The sequence below is a fragment of the Aspergillus ochraceoroseus genome, assembly GCF_002846915.1.
Source record: "Aspergillus ochraceoroseus IBT 24754 chromosome Unknown P175scaffold_11, whole genome shotgun sequence".
Taxonomy (NCBI): domain Eukaryota; kingdom Fungi; phylum Ascomycota; class Eurotiomycetes; order Eurotiales; family Aspergillaceae; genus Aspergillus; species Aspergillus ochraceoroseus.
The window spans coordinates 181,277-202,500 of NW_024468486.1; the positions used below are offsets into that span (position 1 = coordinate 181,277).

The 21,224-nt window shown below is 51.5% G+C and overlaps 5 protein-coding genes across 5 annotated transcripts in view; 4 read left to right on the top strand and 1 right to left on the bottom strand.

Annotated features, from left to right (window-relative positions):
* Window positions 1-1,775: 1,775 nt before the first annotated feature.
* amdX (putative C2H2 transcription factor (AmdX)) lies at window positions 1,776-5,486 on the top strand (the record flags this gene model as incomplete). The annotated part of the gene is made up of 3 exons (XM_040894335.1): window positions 1,776-1,869; window positions 1,935-5,333; window positions 5,395-5,486. The coding sequence occupies 3 exons, from the start codon at window positions 1,776-1,778 to the stop codon at window positions 5,484-5,486; spliced, it is 3,585 nt and encodes a 1,194-aa protein (XP_040748602.1).
* Window positions 5,487-6,692: 1,206 nt separating this feature from the next.
* On the bottom strand, window positions 6,693-9,655 carry P175DRAFT_0560892 (uncharacterized protein). The gene is made up of 2 exons (XM_040901007.1): window positions 9,426-9,655; window positions 6,693-9,362 (listed from the first exon to the last, which is right to left on the bottom strand). The coding sequence occupies exons 1-2, from the start codon at window positions 9,588-9,590 to the stop codon at window positions 6,738-6,740; spliced, it is 2,790 nt and encodes a 929-aa protein (XP_040748603.1). The 5' UTR covers window positions 9,591-9,655; the 3' UTR covers window positions 6,693-6,737.
* Window positions 9,656-10,069: 414 nt separating this feature from the next.
* Window positions 10,070-16,736, top strand: P175DRAFT_0446426 (uncharacterized protein; the record flags this gene model as incomplete). Its single annotated transcript, XM_040894343.1, has 10 exons — window positions 10,070-10,124; window positions 10,270-10,442; window positions 10,524-12,956; window positions 13,008-13,669; window positions 14,017-14,040; window positions 14,091-14,671; window positions 14,801-15,556; window positions 15,618-15,760; window positions 15,853-16,446; window positions 16,548-16,736. The coding sequence occupies 10 exons, from the start codon at window positions 10,070-10,072 to the stop codon at window positions 16,734-16,736; spliced, it is 5,610 nt and encodes a 1,869-aa protein (XP_040748604.1).
* Window positions 16,737-17,621: 885 nt separating this feature from the next.
* Window positions 17,622-18,672, top strand: P175DRAFT_0101761 (uncharacterized protein). Its single transcript, XM_040892329.1, has one exon. It carries the CDS (start codon window positions 17,998-18,000, stop codon window positions 18,535-18,537), a length of 540 nt encoding a protein of 179 aa, XP_040748605.1. The 5' UTR covers window positions 17,622-17,997; the 3' UTR covers window positions 18,538-18,672.
* P175DRAFT_0504969 (Na+/H+ antiporter Nha1) overlaps window positions 18,559-21,224 on the top strand; it is a 3,445-nt gene continuing 779 nt past the window's right edge. Inside the window, exon 1 of the mRNA XM_040897991.1 lies at window positions 18,559-21,224. This exon is cut by the window's right edge and continues 779 nt beyond it. Within this exon, the coding sequence (XP_040748606.1) occupies window positions 18,807-21,224 (2,418 nt within the window). The 5' untranslated portion in view covers window positions 18,559-18,806.

Below are 21,224 nucleotides of genomic sequence, written 5' to 3' on the forward strand. Positions count from 1 at the left end.
GGGATCAATACGACTAATGTATGTCGACAGCTGAAGTGTGCATTAGTGCTTGTTCGCTATCCAATCCAACTCGGCCCGTTTTTCACAAGTGTTACAGAGGACTTTCACTCTCTCTCCTACCGTACGCATCATCCTAGTCAATCCGTGATATCACCTGGGTAGAAGATGATACACCCACCCACCCACCCACCAACCACCGCCTGCGGCTGCAGGGACCAATTTTTGAGTGCCTTTCGAGCTGGATGCGAGGTGGCAGGAGGCCCAGTGCGTTGGTTATATCTGAGTGTCCGGATAGGAAATTTACTCTCCCGTACTAATAATAGCCTTGAAGATCAATTCTATTCATGGAGATACACTGATACAGTGTAAATACAACCAACACAAGTCACTGGTAAAGCTCTCTCTCTCTCCTAGTCGGTCTCTCGGACGCTGCCAGTGGCGGCCGCTAATTTGGCTAATTCTGCACCGTGGTGAATGAGGGAGGGATGATCCTAACAAATCACACCAATTATGAAAGTCTGCCTTTCTCAGACGGAGGGATTCCCCCGACTAGATTGAAAGATTCGGACAGTAGTCCTCCGGGAGCTTGATGATGATCGGTGGTGAGGACCGTGCAAGGTCGAGGTCAATTCCAGGCCACCCCGGATCAACAGTACGTCCCCACTGGAGAGTGAAGCATTCGGAATCCGACATGATGCTCAGCCACTGCAACGGGTCGATATCCCTCGTTTCTAGAACTTCGAGCAAGCCACGGAAATGTAAGCCATTGATCCGACAAAGGAGTCAAAGAAAAGAGGTACCTAGGGAGGTACCTAAGGACCCAGGTACAACTGCGTGGAGATTTGGAACAACGTGCGTGGCTGTAAAGGTCGTAAAACCACCAGGATTGAGTTCCCGAGTTGCCTCTGATTGGCTGTTCCGAGATAGCACAAGGCCGGTGTCTTCCCCCCGTGACTGCACCCTGTGGGGCCCCTCCTTAGCTCTGACCCAGTCATGGCCCCTGCTTCGACTCCACTCCCCACCTGCAACGTTATGATTGGGTAGTGTTCTGCATGGGTTTATCCCGCGACAAGTCACCGGGGTACGGAGTAGTAGTACTGGAGGTAAAACAGTACTTAGGCATGAGGTACCTACCTAGGACGGTAGGACCTAGGACCTAGGACCTAGGTACCTACTAGGTAGTACTCCGTACTCCGTAAGTACTCCGTAGTCACTATTACTTTCTCTTCCTATACGCTCACCTCTCACTCGGTTATCTCCGGGCTGATCCATTGAACCTCTCTCATCCTATATTCCCGACCTTCTCTCTCTCTCTGTCTCTCTCTCTCTCTCTCTCTCTCTCTCTCTCCCCCTCTTGTTCATGCTCCTTTTTGTTCTCTCTCTCTGTCCATCTGGAAGTTGGTCGCCTCCATCGGTTTTCCCCTGGGTCTGAGGAAACCTTAACTACCTACCCCCTTCCCGCTGACTTACGAGGTGAGACCTCAGGAACCACTTCGCCACCTCCCACCTGCTCACGATCCCCAGTGATCTCTCTTTCCGTGAGTATTATTCCCTCAACCCTCTGCTTATCGCAAGAGCTCGTCTGTTTTTCTTCTTCTGATATTCCATTTCTTTCCTCACCAGATTGATCTGTCCCTAATAATCAATAGTCACCCGTCAAATGTGGAAGCTTTACTAACTGCCTTCCGCTTTTCACTTCCGGTACTTTGGTGGCGGCTGTCACTGAAATCCTGCATCCAAAACCTGCCTCCCAATCGTCCATAGACCGTCGGAGGATGTTAGTGGATACAATGGTGGGTCAAGATCCGGGCACCAGCCCCAAAATGGAGGACCTCACCAGTATCTCAGAGGTCCCCGGGGATATGACAGGTAAGTTCCACGTTCTGGCGGCAGCGGCGGCGGCGGCGGCGGACGTTGTTGATTCCTAATGGGAGCAGCATCGGTCAAGGACGACTCTTCGAAAAAAGATCCCAATCCGAATACCATCCCGCCCCCGAAGACAGACAAGCCACGGCCACACGGGTGTACCACTTGCGGTCGCTCCTTCGCCCGACTCGAGCATCTCAAGCGGCACGAGCGCTCCCACACAAAAGAGAAGCCCTTCGAGTGTCCAGACTGCGCGCGCTGTTTCGCTCGACGAGACCTGCTTCTCAGGCACCAACAAAAACTGCACATGACAACTACCCCGTCATCCCGCCCAAGAAATGCCAGGAGAGAGAGCACGGGCGCCGCGGGAGCCACAACAAATCGTGTGCGCAAGAATTCGATAGTCAGCAACTCCAGTACCATGCGCCCCCGCGCGAATACCATCAGTCACATCGACGCCGCCTCGCTGGGCCTGGTCAATACCACCCCCCCAGCCGCCGCGGGTCCACCAGGTCACTCGGGCCATGCTTACCACCCCAGTCTTGGCTCTGCGTCGGTGGGTTCGAATCTGGATTATCGAGGCTTCCCCCTAACTCATCCAACTCCCGTCAACGGACTGACCAAATTGGAAACGGCTGGCTTACCCATGGACCTCACGGGCAGCCTTCGGACTGCTCCGGTATATAGCAGCTTCGATCTCAACATCCCCGAAATGTTCATGGGCCATGGCAGTACCATTAATCCAGCTCAGCTTCACTTTGGCGGCTCCCCGCAAGGCTACGGGAACGACTCACCCTCGTCCCCATACACCCACGGTGGTGCTCACCACATGCCGCCGACTACGGATGCAATGATGGAAGACGATTTCAGCTTCGACTGGATGCATCGGTTCGACCCATCCATGCCAATGGGTAAGAACAATGAATCGGCAATTGATGAGTCCTCCCCCTCCGCCATGAGTACCGGCAGCCAGAGTGGAATCAGCGAGGCTATGATGGACGGGTCGAACCATTACTCCACGCCCGCGGCCGGTTGGCGGAACCCGTTCCCACCCCATACCACGGCGCCGCCAACCCAGTTCTCGGATTATACCACTCCGTCTTTTAACGATCTAGGCATTCCGCCCGAGACCGTCTCGCCCAGGTCTTTAATGGCTCAGAATCCGTTTGCTGAAACCTATGCTACTCCGCCGTCCATGACTTCAGTGGGCCAGCCCATGTTGGCGGGACACTCGCAGAGTATGTTTCCATCCTCTATGGCAGCAAGCGGAGAATCTCCTAATCCTCTCAACCTGCATTTCGCGAATAGTGCCCTACGAACTCACCCTGCCCCAGCCTCCACGGATACCTTTACGGACTCCACACGACGGGCTTTACTAGCCAGTATGGCCCAACCGACCGGCTGCTTCAATCACCGTAAATACTCGCAGCCCGCCACCGGCATGATTCACTATCGCGATCTCTACTCCCGTTCCTCCACGTTATCCCCGAACAGCCAACTCCCGAGCACCGCAGACATGCAGCGTTATATTGCCGCCTACATCACCTATTTTCACCCCCATTTCCCGTTCCTGCACATTCCGACCCTCAATTTTCAAGCACCCGAATACACCAGCAACCTACGCACCCCCAGTGGCCATCTTAATCTGAGCTCCACAGGCGTGTCCGGCGGTGGCGGCTGCTTAATCCTCTCCATGGCGGCTATTGGGGCATTGTACGAATTTGACACCGCAGCTTCCAAGGAGCTCTTCGACGCGGCCAAGAAGATGATCCAACTTTACCTCGAAGAGCGCCGAAAAGCAGATTTATCAACCGTTGTCGGTCGAGCCAACAGCATGCGCGACAATTCAGTCCATAACACTCCTCTTTGGCTCGTCCAAGCTATGCTTCTCAATGTGATCTATGGCCATACGTGCGGCGATAAGACTTCCGCTGATATCGCAAGCACTCACTGTGCAGCTCTCGTCAGTCTGGCCCGTGCAGCAGAGCTGACCCGCCATATAGACGCCCAACATCTTCCGCAAGACTACCTAACCGTTAGCCTAGCCAGTGGATCGGATGCTCCAGGCATAGGCCCTGACTCTGGTGAGTGGAGCCAAGCAGCCTTGGGTTCAAAGGAGCGCAAAGACTGGTTGGACTGGAAGGTGGTCGAGGAGCGGAAACGAACCCTCTACGCCATTTTTGCCGTGTCCTGCTTCTTAGTCTCTGCCTACAATCACGCCCCTGCTCTAACAAACTCGGAGATTCGCCTTGATCTACCCTGTGAAGAGGATCTTTGGGCCACCGAATCGCCTCAATCTTGGAAGAAATTCGGGGGCCTTGTGGCCGCCAAGAACTCGGTCTCGTTTTCATCTGCATTGACCGTGCTTCTAACGGCGGGTCGACGAGAGCAGCAGCAGCAGCAGCAGCAGCAGCAGCAGGCCTCGGCACCCGGCAGCAATATTCCCTCCGATGACCCCAAGAGCAGCGACCTCAAACCAAGCACGTTTGGCTGTCTGGTCCTGATCTACGCTCTACATAATTATATTTGGGAAACTAGACAACGCCACATGGGTCGACAATGGACATGGAAAGAGACCGATGCCATGCAAGCTCATATTGAACCCGCTCTACGAGCGTGGCAGACTGCGTGGGCCAGGAATCCAATTCACAGCCTGGAGCGACCTAATCCCTACGGAGCAGGTCCTCTTTCCGCAGACAGTATCCCTCTGCTCGATCTTGCTTATGTTCGCTTGTTCGTGAATCTGGGACGGTGCAAGGAGGCCTTTTGGCAACGCGATTGGAATGCCATGGCCGATCAGTTGGCACGTGGAACCGACATGGATAACCATGTTGACAACATTCCATCTGACGTTCTAGACCCTTCCATCACAAAAGACCTCACTCAAAGAGATCTTCGACGCGATTCGGTGATGGACCTTGGGGTCGGTGATCTTGCGATATCAAAGACACCTACTACCCAGGAACAGCCAATGCAAAGTCTTTTGGGTGTGTATCGACCAGGCCAGTCCAAACGCGAAAAGTTACTGCGAAAGGCCGCATTTTACGCTGCAGATTCAATTTCCATGTCTGACCGTCTAGGAAACACTTTCGCCGAATTTACCTGTCGTGAGCTACCGATCCAGAGTGCAATGTGTGCGTTTGATTGTGCCCAGGTCCTTGCAGAGTGGGCTACCGCGATTCAGGAAAGGGTTGGACCGTACTTGGGTATCCTTGGTCGAGACGAAATTAATTTTGTCCAAGCAGTTGATCTCATGCTGCTCGAGGACGAAGATTGCAAGCTGTTGGGAAAGATCAGAGAGATTCTTGCCAGCATAGAACAAAAAGTACAAAAGGATAGCCAGAGCGGTGTAACCGTGGCTTCTGTGGGTGTTTTACGGCGGCTTCCCAGTACAGTGGACGGAGGTTATGGAGCCAAGATTCTCCTTGCCACAGCCAGTCTCCTTGACAGGGCTGCTGTGTGGCCAGGTAAGTTGTGGATGACTCTTTCTGGTTTTGCGTGCATGAGCACTATCTGACCCACCCCTAGTAATGAAGCTTATGGCTCGATCCCTAGAGTCTCAGGCTATGAGGTTGAAAGAGCGTGCGGAAAATTCAACATTGGGCCAAGTTAATGCATGAGCATTCCCCTGCCTTGTATCAGCAACAACCTGTTCCCTGTTACCTTTCTCTCTTGGTGTGACTTATATCCGAAACTATGCGCACATCCTGGCTCCCGTGCGCCCTCGATATCCTATGTTATTGTAATCTTTCGTGTCGCCAGATGATGCATGCTCGTTTCTTATTGCTGGGAGGGTTTTAATATAGCATACGTTTTCCTTACAAAGCGCGAATTCTCGTCCCCTCTCCCGCTTTCAACCTCGAAAATCGCAGAGTGCGAAATATTCGGCTGCCAAATTTTGTCTCCATCTGCTGTCAACCAGTTCTCCTACGAAGTCGAAAAAAAAAAAAAACAATTCCCGCCTCCGCCTTCCCAAATATATTATTGCTGAAGCGATAATCAACGTGTTGGAGCTCTAACTCGGCCCTTTTTTTTATTGTTTTGATATTGTTTTTAACCCTTACGACATTGCAATTGCGGGCGACTTTTGGTTACATTTTACGGGCTCGATTTGTATTACTTTACCTCGGCTGCTATACACAGGTGTTGCGTGACTTGACAGATTGATTCATTATGCTATGCGTCATGACCCTCCTCTTGTTTTTTTTTTTTTTGTTTTTTGTTTTTTTTCTTCCCTGAGACGATCTCCCATGTTCTTTTGCCTCTCTTCAACTCTTCCTACCGTGTCGCGTCATCTTTAATACTCTGTGTGTGTATGTGTGTGTGTATGTGTGCCGTATAATTGAAAGAAGCCTTGTTCGTTGCATGTATCTCAAGAAACCCAAGTGAGATTCGAACTTTCCCCCCAAAATCAGGTGGTGAGACTTTGACATCAGCTGCGCGGTAATCTTGCGAACCTTATGTTAGGTGCTTTGTGCTTTGTGGTGGTTTTTTTTTTTTTTTTTTTTTTTTTTTTTTTTTTTTTTTTTTTTTCACTTATTTGAATGGAAAAGATTGCTAAGAGCTGGGCAAGTGGAAATAATTCCAGTCCCCCCTTCGCTGTTGGTATCCTGTTGATGTTTACCTTATGGATGCGATATACGGGGGGGGGGGACGGCCTTTGTTATATTCATGTACATAGATATCTATATACAGACCTGTACATATTGGATCCAATGTCATTGAGCTTCCTACCTCGCTCATTCCTTTCCTTCCTGTGCGCAAGCCTTACTTAGTAGATAGGACCCTGTAAGCAACAGTATAACAGAAGCCAAGAAGTGTACGAAGTCTGTTCATTCATTTTACTTTTATCAAAAAAGAGGATATCTCTATTATAAAACAAGTCTCTCAAAAGTGTACTTCCCAGCCGCCTTGCGCCGCAGATAGCCAATCTCACGCTTACTCCTCTGCACCACCTTACCGGTGGCCTTGATGACCTTGGTCTTGCTGACGTCCGACGCCGCCCTGAGCGACAACGGAAGCAACTTGCCGCTTGCGTCTGCGTCGAGGCCGTCCCCGTCTTCATCCGGGGCTGCGCCCGCGGCGGCTCCTCCGAAAACCAGGAGATCCGCGCCGTTGAGCTTCTCGCGGCGGATGGCGGTGTTGGATGACGCCACGGCTTGAGAGACGGCGTGGTCGAGATGGCTCGGGACCACGGACACAGAGGAGGTCGCGGCGCTCTGCTGCGCGTAGCGGATGTACTCGCGGAGGATACCGGTTAGGAAGGTGGCTTCTTCGACGCCGGCGAGGGCGGCGGAGACTTCGGACTTCATTTCGGCGATGAGGGAGACGTCGCGCGAGGTGGTGTCGTTGAAGTCGGTTGCGGAGATCCAGCCCGAGGGGCCGATGGCGTCGATGGAGACGTTCAGGAGGTCGATGATGGTGGATAGCGGCAGTGGTGGCGTCGTCAGGTTGGGGGTGATCGGGGTTGGTGGGGTCTCGGTGAATCGCGAGGTGTGGCCGCCTGTCGCGAGGGAGAGGCGGAGATGGTAAATCATGGAGATAATCTCGGTTCTGGAGAGGGCGGAGCGGAGAGAGGATACGATGGTTGGGAGCGGGTGGGTGTGGATTTTCAGGAGGGCGGTGTTGAGCCCGCGGAAGATGTTTGCGAGGGGTGGTGCGGGTGAGGGCAGGCAGAGCTCGTTGCTTGTGTTGCTAGGATCGGGGACGCCGTTTGGTGTTGACTCGCCGTTTGTCAGGGCTTTGGGGGGCTCTTCTTCGTCCGGCAAGGCGCAGGTGCGTGCCTGGTTCAGGAGGAGCTTGAGCGCTTGGGCGATTTCATCGGTGCTGAAGGCAGCAGGGCCTTGAAGGGCGGATATCAGGCGCTCCAGGGAAGGATCTGAGTCCTTGATGGCTTGCGTGAAGGACCCGCATGGCAGTTGAGGAAGAATACGGGGCTTGAAGGCCCGTCGCACAGCGGCCTCGACGTTGCCGGGGCACAGATGTCCCTGCTCAAGGAGCCATCGGCAGGTGTGCTCTGGCCACACGGAGACAGACATCTGGATCGTGGACGATGCTGAGAGTTTATCTTTGGGGGTGTCGCCCTCTACAGTGAAAATTAAGGATAGCAGAAACAGGATCTTTTCGGGGTTGAGGTATTGCCCTGCCGACGGAAGAGCGTTCGACGCGCGGGTGCCAAAGTAGGCCTGAACGCCACGGTCGAAGGCGTCGGTGTCCTTAGATTTTGCGTGGTCGCGTAGCTCCTTGGTCAGCTTATTCCATTTTTCGATCTCCTCAGACGAGGAGAGGCCCAACACCGGATTATCACAACGTTGTTTCTTCGATAGTCCCTCCCATTTTGCCGCGCCAGAACCAAGACCCCGCCCAATTGCATCGATCAGGAGACCGTCGCGAGACCGCTTCGACCCGGAGGTATTTTGCGAAGAGGCGAGGTCAAAAGCGAGCAGAGAGCTGCCTTTGGTTGCCACGACGAGGTCGAGTTTGGCAAAATGGCTAATAAACACAGTGCGCGTCTTGGCGCTACTAGGGCTGGATGCCCCCGGGAGATCCCCAGTCGCAATGCTTCGCTGGATAGACTTGTACTGTGTATCATACAAAGCAACCATTGATTTCCCGGCTGCGATAACGGACTGGGGAGAGATGCGCATAAGGGATGAGAAATCTTCTCCATCAAGAATGAATTTCGAGATCACGGTGGGAGCGTACTGAGAGAGATCAAAGTTGATGAATCCCTTGTCAAAAGACAAATTCAATCCTGCGGACCCAGAGTGAAAGTGCCACTGAAGCCCGAGTGTCTCAAGTTGCTCTACCTCGGGGATATCCGGAAGGTTCATAGTCAACAAATGTCGCATCTGCTGGCTCTCGTCCAGACTCTTACTCCAGGATGGAGTAGTCGCAGGAACGGAGAACAGGTGGACCTTCACGTCACTCAACTTAATCGCACCCGCAGGGTGCGAAACAAGCATCAGAATCGACGGCTCGTCAGCGTCAGGATGCGCCAAATCTCCCAGGGAAAGAGAGACTAGATCCGGTCTCTTTTTCAATAGGGACTTTTTCGCCTCGTCGAGTTCGAGGAGGAAAGAGGCGTGAACTTCAGTCGCTGGGCTGCCCTTGGCAAGCTCGCTATGCTGGATGCTCCATCGCTGACTCCCAAGATCAGGAGACAGCCTCCTCACACGTCCATCACGATGAACGGCTAGAATGTCAAAGGGCTCTTCTTCCTCATCCTCCGTAGTTTGACCCGGTACAATGCCAATGAAAACGGTCGGGCTGCTCGAATCGGTGATTGTGAAAGTTGAGGAAGAAATGGTAGGCGCGCTTGATCCGCTTCCACCACTCTCTTCAAGAAAAGACTTTATTTCCTTTTTCACTGCAACAAACGTCTGCCTTTTCACTGCCGACCCCTTTGGGAGTTTCCTACGCAACGAACACGGCTGGCAGCAGAAGGAAGATTGCGGTGGGACGGCATATGAGGTGACCAACTTGGGGGTTTGGATCTGAAAGACACATGATATGGTTAATTCTGCAGTCTATCAGTCAATTGTAGCCATCGAACGTACATTGTAGATGTTCACGGCCTCCCCATCTACCGCAACTGCGACTTCATATCTCTTGCGCTTCTTTGAGTCGGCCAAACTATAGACCTCACTGATGTGAGTTTTCCCTGTGGAGGCGTGCAAGGGACGCGGCAATTGCGCCAACACAGACGGCGGCTGCAAATCCATGGCGAGAGAGCTTGGAATGAGGAATTATCGCAATGGGGCAACTCTGGCCGCTGGAAAGCCGGAGACAAGCAGCTTGCTGAAGAAATTCATTTTGTATCGGCGGAATCTCGAAAAATTTCCGGCTGCACAATAATCCGATTTCCGATGATACTACACCATCTTAGGACTAGTGCGTATTGAGATACAGTACGGTAAAATGACGTACGGCGAGCGATAAGTTGGCGTCTCGCAATACGCGCTTCTTCGCGTTCTTTGGCCGCAATTTCGTGGTTGAACCTTGATGCTATAGTTACTATAGACTTCGCACAGGGAACCCACATCTTTCGTCGCGTTTGAAGCTGCTGCTTTGTCGTGAGATCACAGTCCCAACTACATCCCCCACTCAGTCGTTGGTTTTCCCTCATGTTTTACTCCCCTTCGCTCAACTCAATCATCGTCAGGCGATGAGACGTTGCCCGTTTAGGGCAATTGGATAATCAATGGCCATGGGACAAGGAGAGCAGCGAGCCATCCATCCCTTTTTTCGAAAAGGTTGTTGCAGTTTCTACTTGTTCTTCCCTGCTGGATACTCATAGCTTTGCAGATTTTGGAATATCGACCGGTCCTGTACCTCCAACCCCCGTGGACGCCGCCCTCCTTCGTGCCGGCGCTCCCCCATGCGGAACTCAGCAAATGTTAGATGAGCAGGCAACTAATAGTCATGACGCCCTCAATAACGTTCACGTTGGCTCGCCTGCCTCTCACGCGAGTCCCCCCGTTGCTATGCTCGACCCTGATCCCAATGCGGACCGAAGGAAGAGACGGAAGACAAGTAATGAGCCATCAGCCCTGGCAGAGGATGAAACGCTGTCTGTTAACAGCAACCCACCTCTACACCTCTCTAGCAATTTAGCTACAAGTGACCCTGTGGCGGAAACGCGGATAATACCAGAGCCCTACGATTCCGCACCCCCTACCAATGCAATGAATCCGTCTGGGGACAAACACCCGTCTCCCCAGCCATCAGCTAACCACACAAACTCTACACCTAGCAGCTCTGTCCCAGATAGTAACACCCCCACCAAGCGCATCATACTAAAACTAAACCCCAATGGGAAACTTCTCAGTTCCCCTGTTGCAGACAAGCTTTCGGACCGATCAAAAAAAGCGAAGGGCAACAAACGTGGGAAGCAGGGCCAGAAGAAAGTGGTGGTTATCAAATATAGCAATAAAGGAGTATCCGAAATTCTAGGGAAGAAAATTGACGACATCATCAATGGGAGAGCAAAATTTACCCCTACATCACTCCCAGCTATTCCCACACCCCCTGAGTCCTCCGCGCCGAAGAAAACGCAACCCCCCAAGCCCACTCACCCATTCTTCTTGAAGAAGGCAATACGCAAGTCTGAGATATCCCCTCCTCACTCGCCATCCCACGATTCCACTCCAACAGAGTCGGAGAGAGAGGAACTATGGAAATTTGCTCCTTCCCGCCCACCGTCGAGTTTTTTCTCCAAGGCACCGGTGTCATTCAGACAGTCTCTCAAATTTCCCGAGCCTATATACCCAATCTGGCCCCCGCGAGGCCTCACACACGTACGAGATATCTCTGATATCAACATGCAAGATGAAGACCTCCCCTGTCCCGTGGAAATAGACCACAGGAAATCCAAGATGGCCGCCATTCAAATTCATGATAGTGAAAATGTGCTATCCTTAATTGTAAACGATGCAGGGGAGTCACGGCCACTATTAAGGATACCGCAGAGGCAAGTTACTAGTGGGCTAGCTTTGCAGACGATTATGGCGGAACAACTATCTGGACTATTTTCGAAATCTTCAACAAACGAGCCAGGAACCAACTACCATCCAGCTATTGTGAAGCTCAATTCGTCTCTGCTTTCTTCCATGACTGCTTTTGACCGCGGGGAGTTTGACACGCACACATGGGCTCAGAAATACGCCCCAAATGCAGCACCGCAGGTTCTCTGCGCTACGAAAGAAGCATTCATGCTTCGAGACTGGCTAAAGAATTTAATGGTCCTGGCCGTCGATACGGGTAAGCCATCGAAGGAGAACGAGAAGACCAAACGGAAGGCCGAAGAGAAGAAGCGGAAACGACGCAAGAAGTCGGACAAGCTGGATGGATTCATCGTCTCTAGCGAGGATGAGGCCTCCGAGATGGACGAAGTGAACGGCTCTGATGACGAACTAGCAGGCGACGTGACAGTTTCAAACAAGAGAACCGTTGTTCGTTCTGGTGACTTGACATTCCACCTGAAATCCGGCGGCGATAGGGGCCGCATGTCCAATGCTATTCTGCTCAGCGGTCCTTCGGGGTGTGGGAAAACGGCGTCCGTTTATGCAGTGGCTAAAGAACTTGATTTTGAGGTTTTCGAAATTAATGCAGGCAGTCGCCGGAGTGCAAAAGACATTGTGGATCGTATTGGAGATATGGCCCAGAATCACCTCGTCCACGGTGCCAACTGCGAAGAACCTACCAGCAACCAACCCCTCCTTGCAAATTCCCAGAGCGATCCGCTAGAAGATAGTAACCAAAGTAAGCTCATGGGATTTTTCAAAGCGCCGACCGCCGGGCCTCCGAAGACCAGCAATGAAAGGTCCGAGCCAGATACGAAAAAAACCTATACAAAGCGAGCTCGAAGTCAAAGGCAATCCCTGATTCTGCTAGAAGAGGTGGATCTTCTCTTTGAAGAAGACAAGCAGTTTTGGTCAGGAGTGCTTACTCTCATTAATCAGTCTAAGCGTCCGATTGTCATCACTTGCAATGACGAGAGTCTTCTTCCTCTCGACGATATATCATTCCATGCCATCCTCCGATATCGAGCTCCTCCACCGAATCTGGCAGTCGATTACCTACTTCTAGTGGCCGCAAATGAGGGCCACGTCCTGAAGCGAAAAGCAGTTGAGAAGCTCTATCGAATCACCGGTCATGATCTTCGACGATCAATCATGGAATTAAATTTCTGGTGCCAGATGGCAGTTGGAAGTGAAAAATCGGGACTGGACTGGATGATGGACAGGTGGCCGCGAGGCACAGATCTTGACGCAAACGGAGACCCACTGCGAGTACTCAGCATCGACACCTATCAGGAATTCATGGGCTGGTTCAGCCGTGATATGCTAGTAGGCAGTAAGCCATTAGCCAGCGACCTTGAGCTCCAAAGAGAGGCGTTTCATTGGTGGCAGCTTAGCTTCCAAGAGTCCGAAAGCATGGAAGATTCACACAATCATTCATGGTCAAATCCAGATCCGAACGCATCGAAGCTGAAGCTCTTCGATCACCTTTGTGAGCAGTCTGACTTTATGGCGATGAGAAGCGCCTTCGATGTCTTGACCGCTGGCTGCTCCCCGGAACCCCGAACGGTAAACTTACTACTCCCGAGCCTTTTTCACCCTGAGGCTAACAGTGCGCAGGACGCCATTGATTTTTCCATTCCTTTCCTGTCTGAGAAGCAAAACCCGAACTACATCGAAGGCTATCAGCTTCTGAATGCTGATCATATGCCGGACTATACGGCGCTACCCATTGAAATCGGCAGTGCCTGTGAGGCTTTCATTGGCAAAGCTTTCCGGCAAGAACGCGATCCTGATGTCGAAGCAAAGCAGGCTAGGAAGGTGCTGGAGGCCGTTCCCAAGCCTAGAACGATCACATCACCAGGAATGGAGCTCTTCGAAGCTCTGGGCCCCGTTATAAAACCAGACTACGCGCTTTCACCCAACGGACGGGCAGAGCCATCATTTGAATATACCTTGCGGTCAGTCGCGGAAGACCTAGTTCCATACGTTCGATCGATCATCACATTCGATCTCCGCCTTGAACAATACCGACTAGAGCTGAGCGGGCTCCTGAGTGGTGGTAGCAAAGGCCCCAAACGCATCCGAACTACGCGGGCCAGTCGAGCCGCGCTGGAGGGAGGCAGTAAGGCAGAGACCCGCAAGGAGAGATGGTTTACTCCCAATGTGAATCCATCTCGGATCCTTGCGACAGGCATGAAGGAGTGGCAAGAGCTCCTGGTGCAGAATGGGTACTTCGCGATGCCCTCCACCGGGCAGACTCGAGAGGAAAGTGAGCCAGTGTCCGAGGGCTCAGGCGATGGAACCAGTTAACTGCCACTCCATGATAGTTCCTGTTCACCACTACACGTCATGTATATATAGGATGAATCTATGAATAATTTTTTTGGTAAAAATTCGTGAAGGACTAGACTATCTTCTTCCCTAACCCAAGATTGAGAGAAACCGGCTAAGGTTGTGACTGACTGACTAGCTGCCGCCCGCGACATCAACCTCCCTCGCGTTCTTCTCCTAATCATCAACCTTCAGCTCAGGGAAAGCAGGTCCTCTTTCCCACGCCTCACGTATAATCTCTCCCTCTTCTCCTTTTTTTTTTCCTTTTCTTTTCTTTTTTATTACAATTAATTAGTGTACTATTATCCCCTCTCTGCCTGTGTTGCTGATCGCCCGTCTCCATCTTTTCCTCTATCTCCCCGACCGAAGTGAACTAACTGCGCCTCCTCATCGACAACCCCCCCCCCTCGCCTCGACCATCACGGTCCCCCGATCGTCCTTCATGTCCCTGTTTGGCACTTCGCCAGACGATTCCTCAGCGGCTGATTCGGCTCAGAGGTCCAAGTCCTCCCTTTTTGCCGACGAACCTTCGTTTGGTGCCGCCAGTGCCAATTTCGGCTCTTCCTCCCTATTCGCCGATGACGACGGCCTGGACACCGGTTCGCCTTGGAATAGCAACACGGGCAAGAGAACTTCCAAGCAACAGTTGGTGAGGACTCTGCTGCCTGACACAGATGTCCCCGAGAATTATATTGATGCGTTTGATTTGGTGCTGAGTCTCGATGATAGAGTGGGAACTGGCATCTCCTTGACTGCTGTCCGCGAGATCCTCTCCGGTGGTGGAATTTCTGCGACTGATCAGGCCAAGATTCTCAACCTTGTTATCTCAGGAGAGATCGACAGGTCAAATGGGCTGGGTCGTGGCGAGTTCAGCGTATTATTGGCTTTGATGGGTCTTGCGCAGGAAGGCGAAGATCTGACATTTGATACGGTAGACGACCGGCGTAAGAGTATGAATGACACCTCTGTTCTCTCTTTTTTCTTTTTTTTACGTTTGCGCACTGTGCGAAAGGGGAAATTTAAAAAAAAAAAAAAAAGAAGAAGAAGAAGAAGAAGGAAACTAACTCATTGAACTACAGCGCTACCACCACCAAAAAGTTCGTACTTAGATTCGTTGCGCGCGAAACAGGACTCCACTATGTCGACTCTTTCGCATGAGCGCCCAACCACGCCACCCCCCTCCTCTCACCCTCTGCCAGAGCCGAGCTCCGTACAGTCACGCCGATCCGGACGCGACTCGATGGGTGGGTTAGAATCCGACCCGTGGGGCAGCCCCCAGCTGCATCGTGGACATGCCCATGCGCAAACCGAACACGAACACGGAGCCTTGAACGGCTACGGGAGTGTACGGTCAACGACCAACGCCTGGTCCAGTGGCAAGTCCACTGATGGCGGCAATCCGAGTGAACCGTCCAATCTCAGCCGCCCAAATGGGCGAAGTGATGTTACTCCCTCGTCCGCTGGCTCGGGATTTGGGTGGGGGGACAGTTTTGGACACACATCAGATGGCGGTGGCCTCGGAGGGCCCGTCCGAGCTGGCCTTGGAGGAGACTTTAGCCAACCAGGCAGCGACCCCAACGAATCAAATCCCCGTCGGCGGTCGCTTGGTCTCGGCCGGGTAACCACTCCGCCAGTTAATGAAATGGTGACGGTGACGTTGCTGCAAGAGAAGGAGGGAATGTTCATGTTCCAGCATCGGAATTACGAAGTGAAGTCTGCGCGGCGATGCAGTACGGTTGTGCGACGGTACAGCGATTTTGTGTGGCTTCTTGATTGCCTTCACAAACGATACCCGTTTCGCCAGTTGCCTCTTCTCCCCCCGAAACGCATTTCAGGTACGTCCAAGCAAAGGCTTGTTACAAGCTCTCCTCTTAAGCTTACTCACCGCTTTTTAAGTCAATGGCACTCACCTCGCAGCGGATTCAACCTCCTTTCTTGAAAAGCGTCGTCGCGGACTCGTTCGATTTACCAATGCGTTGGTTCAACATCCGGTGCTCAGCCAGGAGCAGCTGGTGGTGATGTTTTTGACCGTTCCAACGGTATGTTAACCGCCCCCCCCCCCCCCCCAAAAAACGCTGCGGAGGAGGTTCCTTTTTAACGGTTGGCGGTCGCTAACCTCGACATCGAACAGGAACTGTCCGTGTGGCGTAAGCAAGCGACGATCTCTGTACAGGATGAGTTCATGGGGAGGGTACTCCCTCCCGACCTGGAAGACTCGCTGCCGTCGACTCTGTCCGATACCTTTGACACGGTTCGAACTGGGGTGAAACGGTCCGCTGAGGTGTATATTAATCTGTGTACGCTTCTGGAACGGCTCGCCAAACGGAATGAGGGACTGGCCGCGGACCATCTCCGGTTCTCGCTGGCGCTGCAGTCGCTCACGGAAATGACGCGTGATACGTATGCGATCGACCGCAACGACGTGCCCCTTCTGAACGACGGGATCCAGGCGACGGCCAGGCACCTCTCTGCCAGTCAGACGCTGTTGGAAGATGAGGCGCGGGCGTGGGAGAATGGGGTGCTGGAGGATCTCAAACGGCAGCGCGACTGCCTGGTTAGCGTGCGGGAAATGTTTGACCGACGGGATCGCTATGCGCGCAATAATATCCCGCAGCTGGAGCGTCGGATTGAGAGTAATGAGCGCAAGTTACAGGATCTGCGGACGAAACCGCCAGCGACGGTCAAAGCTGGGGAGATTGAGAAGGTGGAAGAGTCCATTTTCAAGGTATGTATTTTTTTTTTTTTTTTGGACTTTCCATGATTGATGAAAAGTGGGAAAGAGGGGAGTTCAACTAACTGAAGTAGGATAAGGAATCGATTGTGCAGCAACATGCACGAGGAGTATTTATTCAAGAGTGTCTACGGGACGAGCTGGTGTATTTCCAACAGAGCCAGTACCATATCAGTCGGCTTCATCAGGACTGGAGCCAGGAGCGAGTAAAGTACTCGGAGCTGCAGGCGGACAATTGGCGGTCACTGAGCGACCAAGTAGAGGGGATGCCATTGGGGGAGTAATTGAGGTAGTATTGGGAGAGATGAGTGAGGGATTTTGTGGCCTTGGTTTTTTTTTTTATTGTTTTTTTTTGGGTTGCCTTTAGCCTCGTGTTGAATATGACTTGATACATCATGTGTATATCCTGTTGGCATCATTGTTGGCATAGAAGTAGGAGTAGAAGTACCTGAAGTAGAAGTCATCGGGGTTAAGGTAGGACATAGTGTATTGTATTGTATTGTATTGTATTGTACAGACGGACAGTCGGAGACAGACCCCGAGTGGAGCCGCCGATGAATGTACAGCTCGCCAGGTCGCCAGGTCGCCAGGTGGCTACCAAATTTGACTAGTTGGGACCAGGTAGGACTGGTAATGACCAAATTCTATTACTATACGTGATAATACTAGTGATAAGTCAGTAATATATTCTGTAAAGCTGCAGGATTCAAAATCACCTATCTAGTAGTACTGGTTATGACTGGTCAGGACCAATTCAAGTGATAAAATACCACCTGGTGAGACAAGATTTGGTATGGTATACTTTTTATGGTATATTATAGTAGAATATATATCTAGTTATTACTAGTAATATCTAGAAGTTCTAGTACTACTAGTAATTACTAGTAAAATTAGAAGTTCTAGTTATTACTAGTAGGGCTAGTAGTACTAGAACTTCTAGATATTACTAGTAATAACTAGAATTTCTAATTTTACTAGTAATTACTAGTAGTACTAGAACTTCTAATTATAATTAATAAAAATAAATATATACTAATCTTTTCTAATAATCTATATCTTATTATCTAGATAGTAGTAACTAAAGATTCTAGTAATTACTAGTAAATACTAATAAAATTAAAAATTCTAGTTATTACTAGTAATATCTAGTAATTATTAATAAGATTAATTCTTTTTTAAAAATAATTATAATAATCTAATCTAGATATATATTTTACTTAAGTAAGTACTAGTCTTGACTAGTCTTAACTAGAAATAATATACTGTATTATACCATGAAAAGTATACCATACCAAATCTTGTCTCACCAGGTGGTATTTTACCACTTGAATTGGTCCTGACTAGTCACGACCAGTACTACCAGATAGGTGATTTTGAATCCTGCAGCTTTATAGAATATATTACTAACTTACCACTAGTATTGTCACATATGGTAATGAAATTTGGTTATTACTGGTCCCAACTAGTCAAATTTGGTAGCCACCTGGCGACCTGGCGACCTGGCGAGCCGCAACCTCGCCGCCGATAAAGCCACGGACCAGTGAAATGCTCCGATGGGACTTGGCAGCCTTGCAAGGCTGGGCATTTTATTCTGTATTGGTATTTATGAGGTACCTACCTGGTACTACCTATGTACAGGAATTGTCCTCTGTAGATGATATTGCACGAGGGAGTAGTCCGAATATCAATCTATTCTTAAGTATCTCGACATCAAGTAATTCTAGTAGTCCAAGTGAATTCGCCAAGAATGTCCGCGACCGTCCACTTCCCAGCCTCTTCCTTCTTTCTCAGCCCGCTCCTCCTCTTCTCCGCCTTCTCTTTCCATTTCCCATTCGTCAGTGCACTTTCTCCTACCTAAAACTATCTCTTAACCATCCTCTTGAGTCGTTGCTTTGGAATTTTCATCTCTCATCTTATCCTCTCTCTCTCTCTCTCTCTTTCTCTTCTCTCTATTCCTCTCCTCCTCACTTCCTCTCCTCTCAAAATAATTCTCCCCTTCACTCAACTTCCATATCCAGTAAGCTATTCTGCGTCATTATCTCCCTCTCTCTCTCTCTCTCTCTCTCTCTCTCTGGAACCATCTAATTCTTACCCTATTCCAGAATTCCCCCCCCCCCCCCCCTCCAGTTCCCTTGTCCTCCGATAAGGCATGCGTCTCCATACCCTTCCTTAATTGAGTACCGCTTCTTGGGGGTTCTGTGATGGTCTGGCTGCCACCGGCGTGTGGTCTGTTGAAATACTACTACCGGGGAGGATTTTGGGTCATCAAGCTTTAGTCGCCCTCCTACACACAATTTGAATGAAATCAATCTCCTTTCTTCCGCATTTGACCCTCTTCCTTATCCTCCATCATCATGGCTTGGGATCACTTGGATATCGATAAGCCCCACCTGGCTTATATGATCCTCGGGGGGTTTACCGGCCTGTTCATGTTATGCTCGCTTTTTGTGAAAGAAAAGCTCTACATTGGTGAGGCCTCGGTCGCCACCATCTGCGGTATCATCTTCGGCCCTCATGCCGCCAACCTCTTTAATCCCCTCTCTTGGGGAAATGTTGACAAAATTACCCTCGAATGTTCTCGCATCGTCCTCGTCGTCCAATGTTTCGCCGTCGGGGTCGAATTGCCCAAGGCCTACATGGAACGCCATTGGAAGTCCGTGACCTTACTCCTGGTGCCCGTCATGACCTGGGGCTGGCTGGTGACCAGTCTCTTCATCTGGTGGATGATCAAGCCGCTCACCTGGCTGGAGAGTCTCGTATGCGCCGCCTGCGTCACCGCCACCGACCCCGTCCTGGCCTCGTCCGTCGTGGGTAAGGGTAAATTCGCCAAGCGCGTTCCGAAACATCTGCGAGACGTTCTCTCCGCCGAGTCCGGCTGCAACGACGGCATGGCCTTTCCTTTCATCTACCTGTCCTACTACATCCTCCACTATCGCCCCGATGCGAATGAAGTCGCGCTGAACTGGTTCTGTGTGACCATTCTGTACGAGTGCATATTCGGCGCTGTCTACGGCTTCACCATCGGTTACTTGGCGCGCCATGCCATCAAATTCGCCGAGCGCAAGCAACTCATCGATCGCGAAAGTTTCCTGGTGTTTTACTTCGTGCTCGCCCTCTTCTGCGCCGGTTCCGGAAGTCTCTTGGGCATGGATGATTTGTTGATCGGTTTCGCCGCCGGCGTTGGTTTCAGTAATGACGGTTGGTTCACCGAAAAGACGGAAGAGTCCCACGTCTCCAACGTCATCGATCTCTTGCTCAACTTGGCTTACTTTGTTTATTTTGGTGCCATTGTCCCCTGGGAGGAGTTCAATAACGCCGCCATTGGTCTAGATGCGTGGAGGCTTGTAGTCATCGCCCTCCTCGTCATCTTCTTCCGCCGGATCCCAATCATGCTGCTACTAAAACCCATCATACCAGATATCAAAACATGGCGCGAGGCGCTGTTTGCTGGTCACTTCGGTCCCATTGGTGTCGGTGCGGTTTTTGCCGCGATTCTGGCGAGAGCCGAGCTGGAGACGGGCACCACCCAGCCCGTGCCGGAAGCCGAGTTCCCCCAACCCAATACCCAGAACTACTATATTGTGCAAATCATCTGGCCCCTCACCACCTTCATGGTCATCTCCTCCATTCTGGTCCATGGCTCATCGATTGCCGTCTTCACCCTCGGCAAACGTATCAATACCCTGTCCATCACCCTATCCTACACGACCGCTAACGAAGAGGGTCCTTCCTGGATGAACCGTCTTCCCCGTGTACAATCTCTTGCCAAAGGCTCCATATCCTTCCGCAAGGCAGATGACTTGGACAGCTCGTCCAATGAACCTGAGTATCCCCCTGGAACTTTACCCCCCATTGGCCTCCCCGGCACTTTCTTGCGTCGCGTTCATGAGGACGAAGCAGGATCCCCCATTGGCAAAGTTTCCAGTAGAAAAGCTCGCAGGGGTCGCAGAAAGGCAGGTGGTGCTGGGGGCCCGATTAGTCGATCAGCCATCGCGCCTCAGCGGCCATCCGAGGTGGATTCCGTAGATGCTGAAAAGGCCGTGGGCGAGAGCGAGTCAACGACCCCGTCGTCGCCACCACCACAGCGCGCTACAGTCAACGTGTATCAGGAAGGAAATGACCTGGTCTATGAGGATGACGAGGGGACTGTTCTCCAGACAGAAACTATCGGTCAAATGTCGCCGGAGGAACAACAACGCCACCTCGACGGAGAACGATCCAAACTCCAGCAACAATTGGAAAAACTAGCCAAACCGGAGAGCCCAGGCAGCTGCCAAACCACTGTTGAAGAAACTCCGGGAGAGAAGGCCCCCCAGACGGTCGGCCCGAAGACCAAACACGCAGTTGAAAAGACTCGTGGACGCTTTGGCCGCTGGTTCGGTCTTGGCAAAGAACGCGTGGAGCAGACGGAAAACCCTGGTGAAGAAAAGCCCCAGGAGCAGCCCGTCTCCAAGCCCGCCAAGGGTAAGGGTCGCTCAGCACACGCATATCAATTCGGGAACACGATCATTGTGGAGGATGAGGACGGAGAAGTTATCAAGAAGTATTCCATTCCCGCCTCGGACAAGCCCGACGTGAACGATCCCGTTCGACGTGGGTTGACCCGCATGGGAACTTGGTTCGGGATGGAAGAGGAAGGGGAAAACTCGCACGTTGGAAAGAAATCAGCAGAAGACGAATGGCTCGCTGATGACGGTCTTCGATTCACGCTGGCTAGTGATGACTCGGTCGGTAAACGAGGTGTCCAGCACAAGGGTCGGCGAATGAACAAG

Coding starts and splice junctions, on each gene's coding strand:
- P175DRAFT_0101761 (XM_040892329.1), top strand. CDS start 17,998: ATGCTCCGATGGGACTTGGCAGCCTTGCAAGGCTGGGCATTTTATTCT.
- P175DRAFT_0560892 (XM_040901007.1), bottom strand. CDS start 9,590: ATGGATTTGCAGCCGCCGTCTGTGTTGGCGCAATTGCCGCGTCCCTTG. Junction 9,363..9,425: donor AGGCCGTGAACATCTACAAT/GTACGTTCGATG, acceptor TGTGTCTTTCAG/ATCCAAACCCCCAAGTTGGT.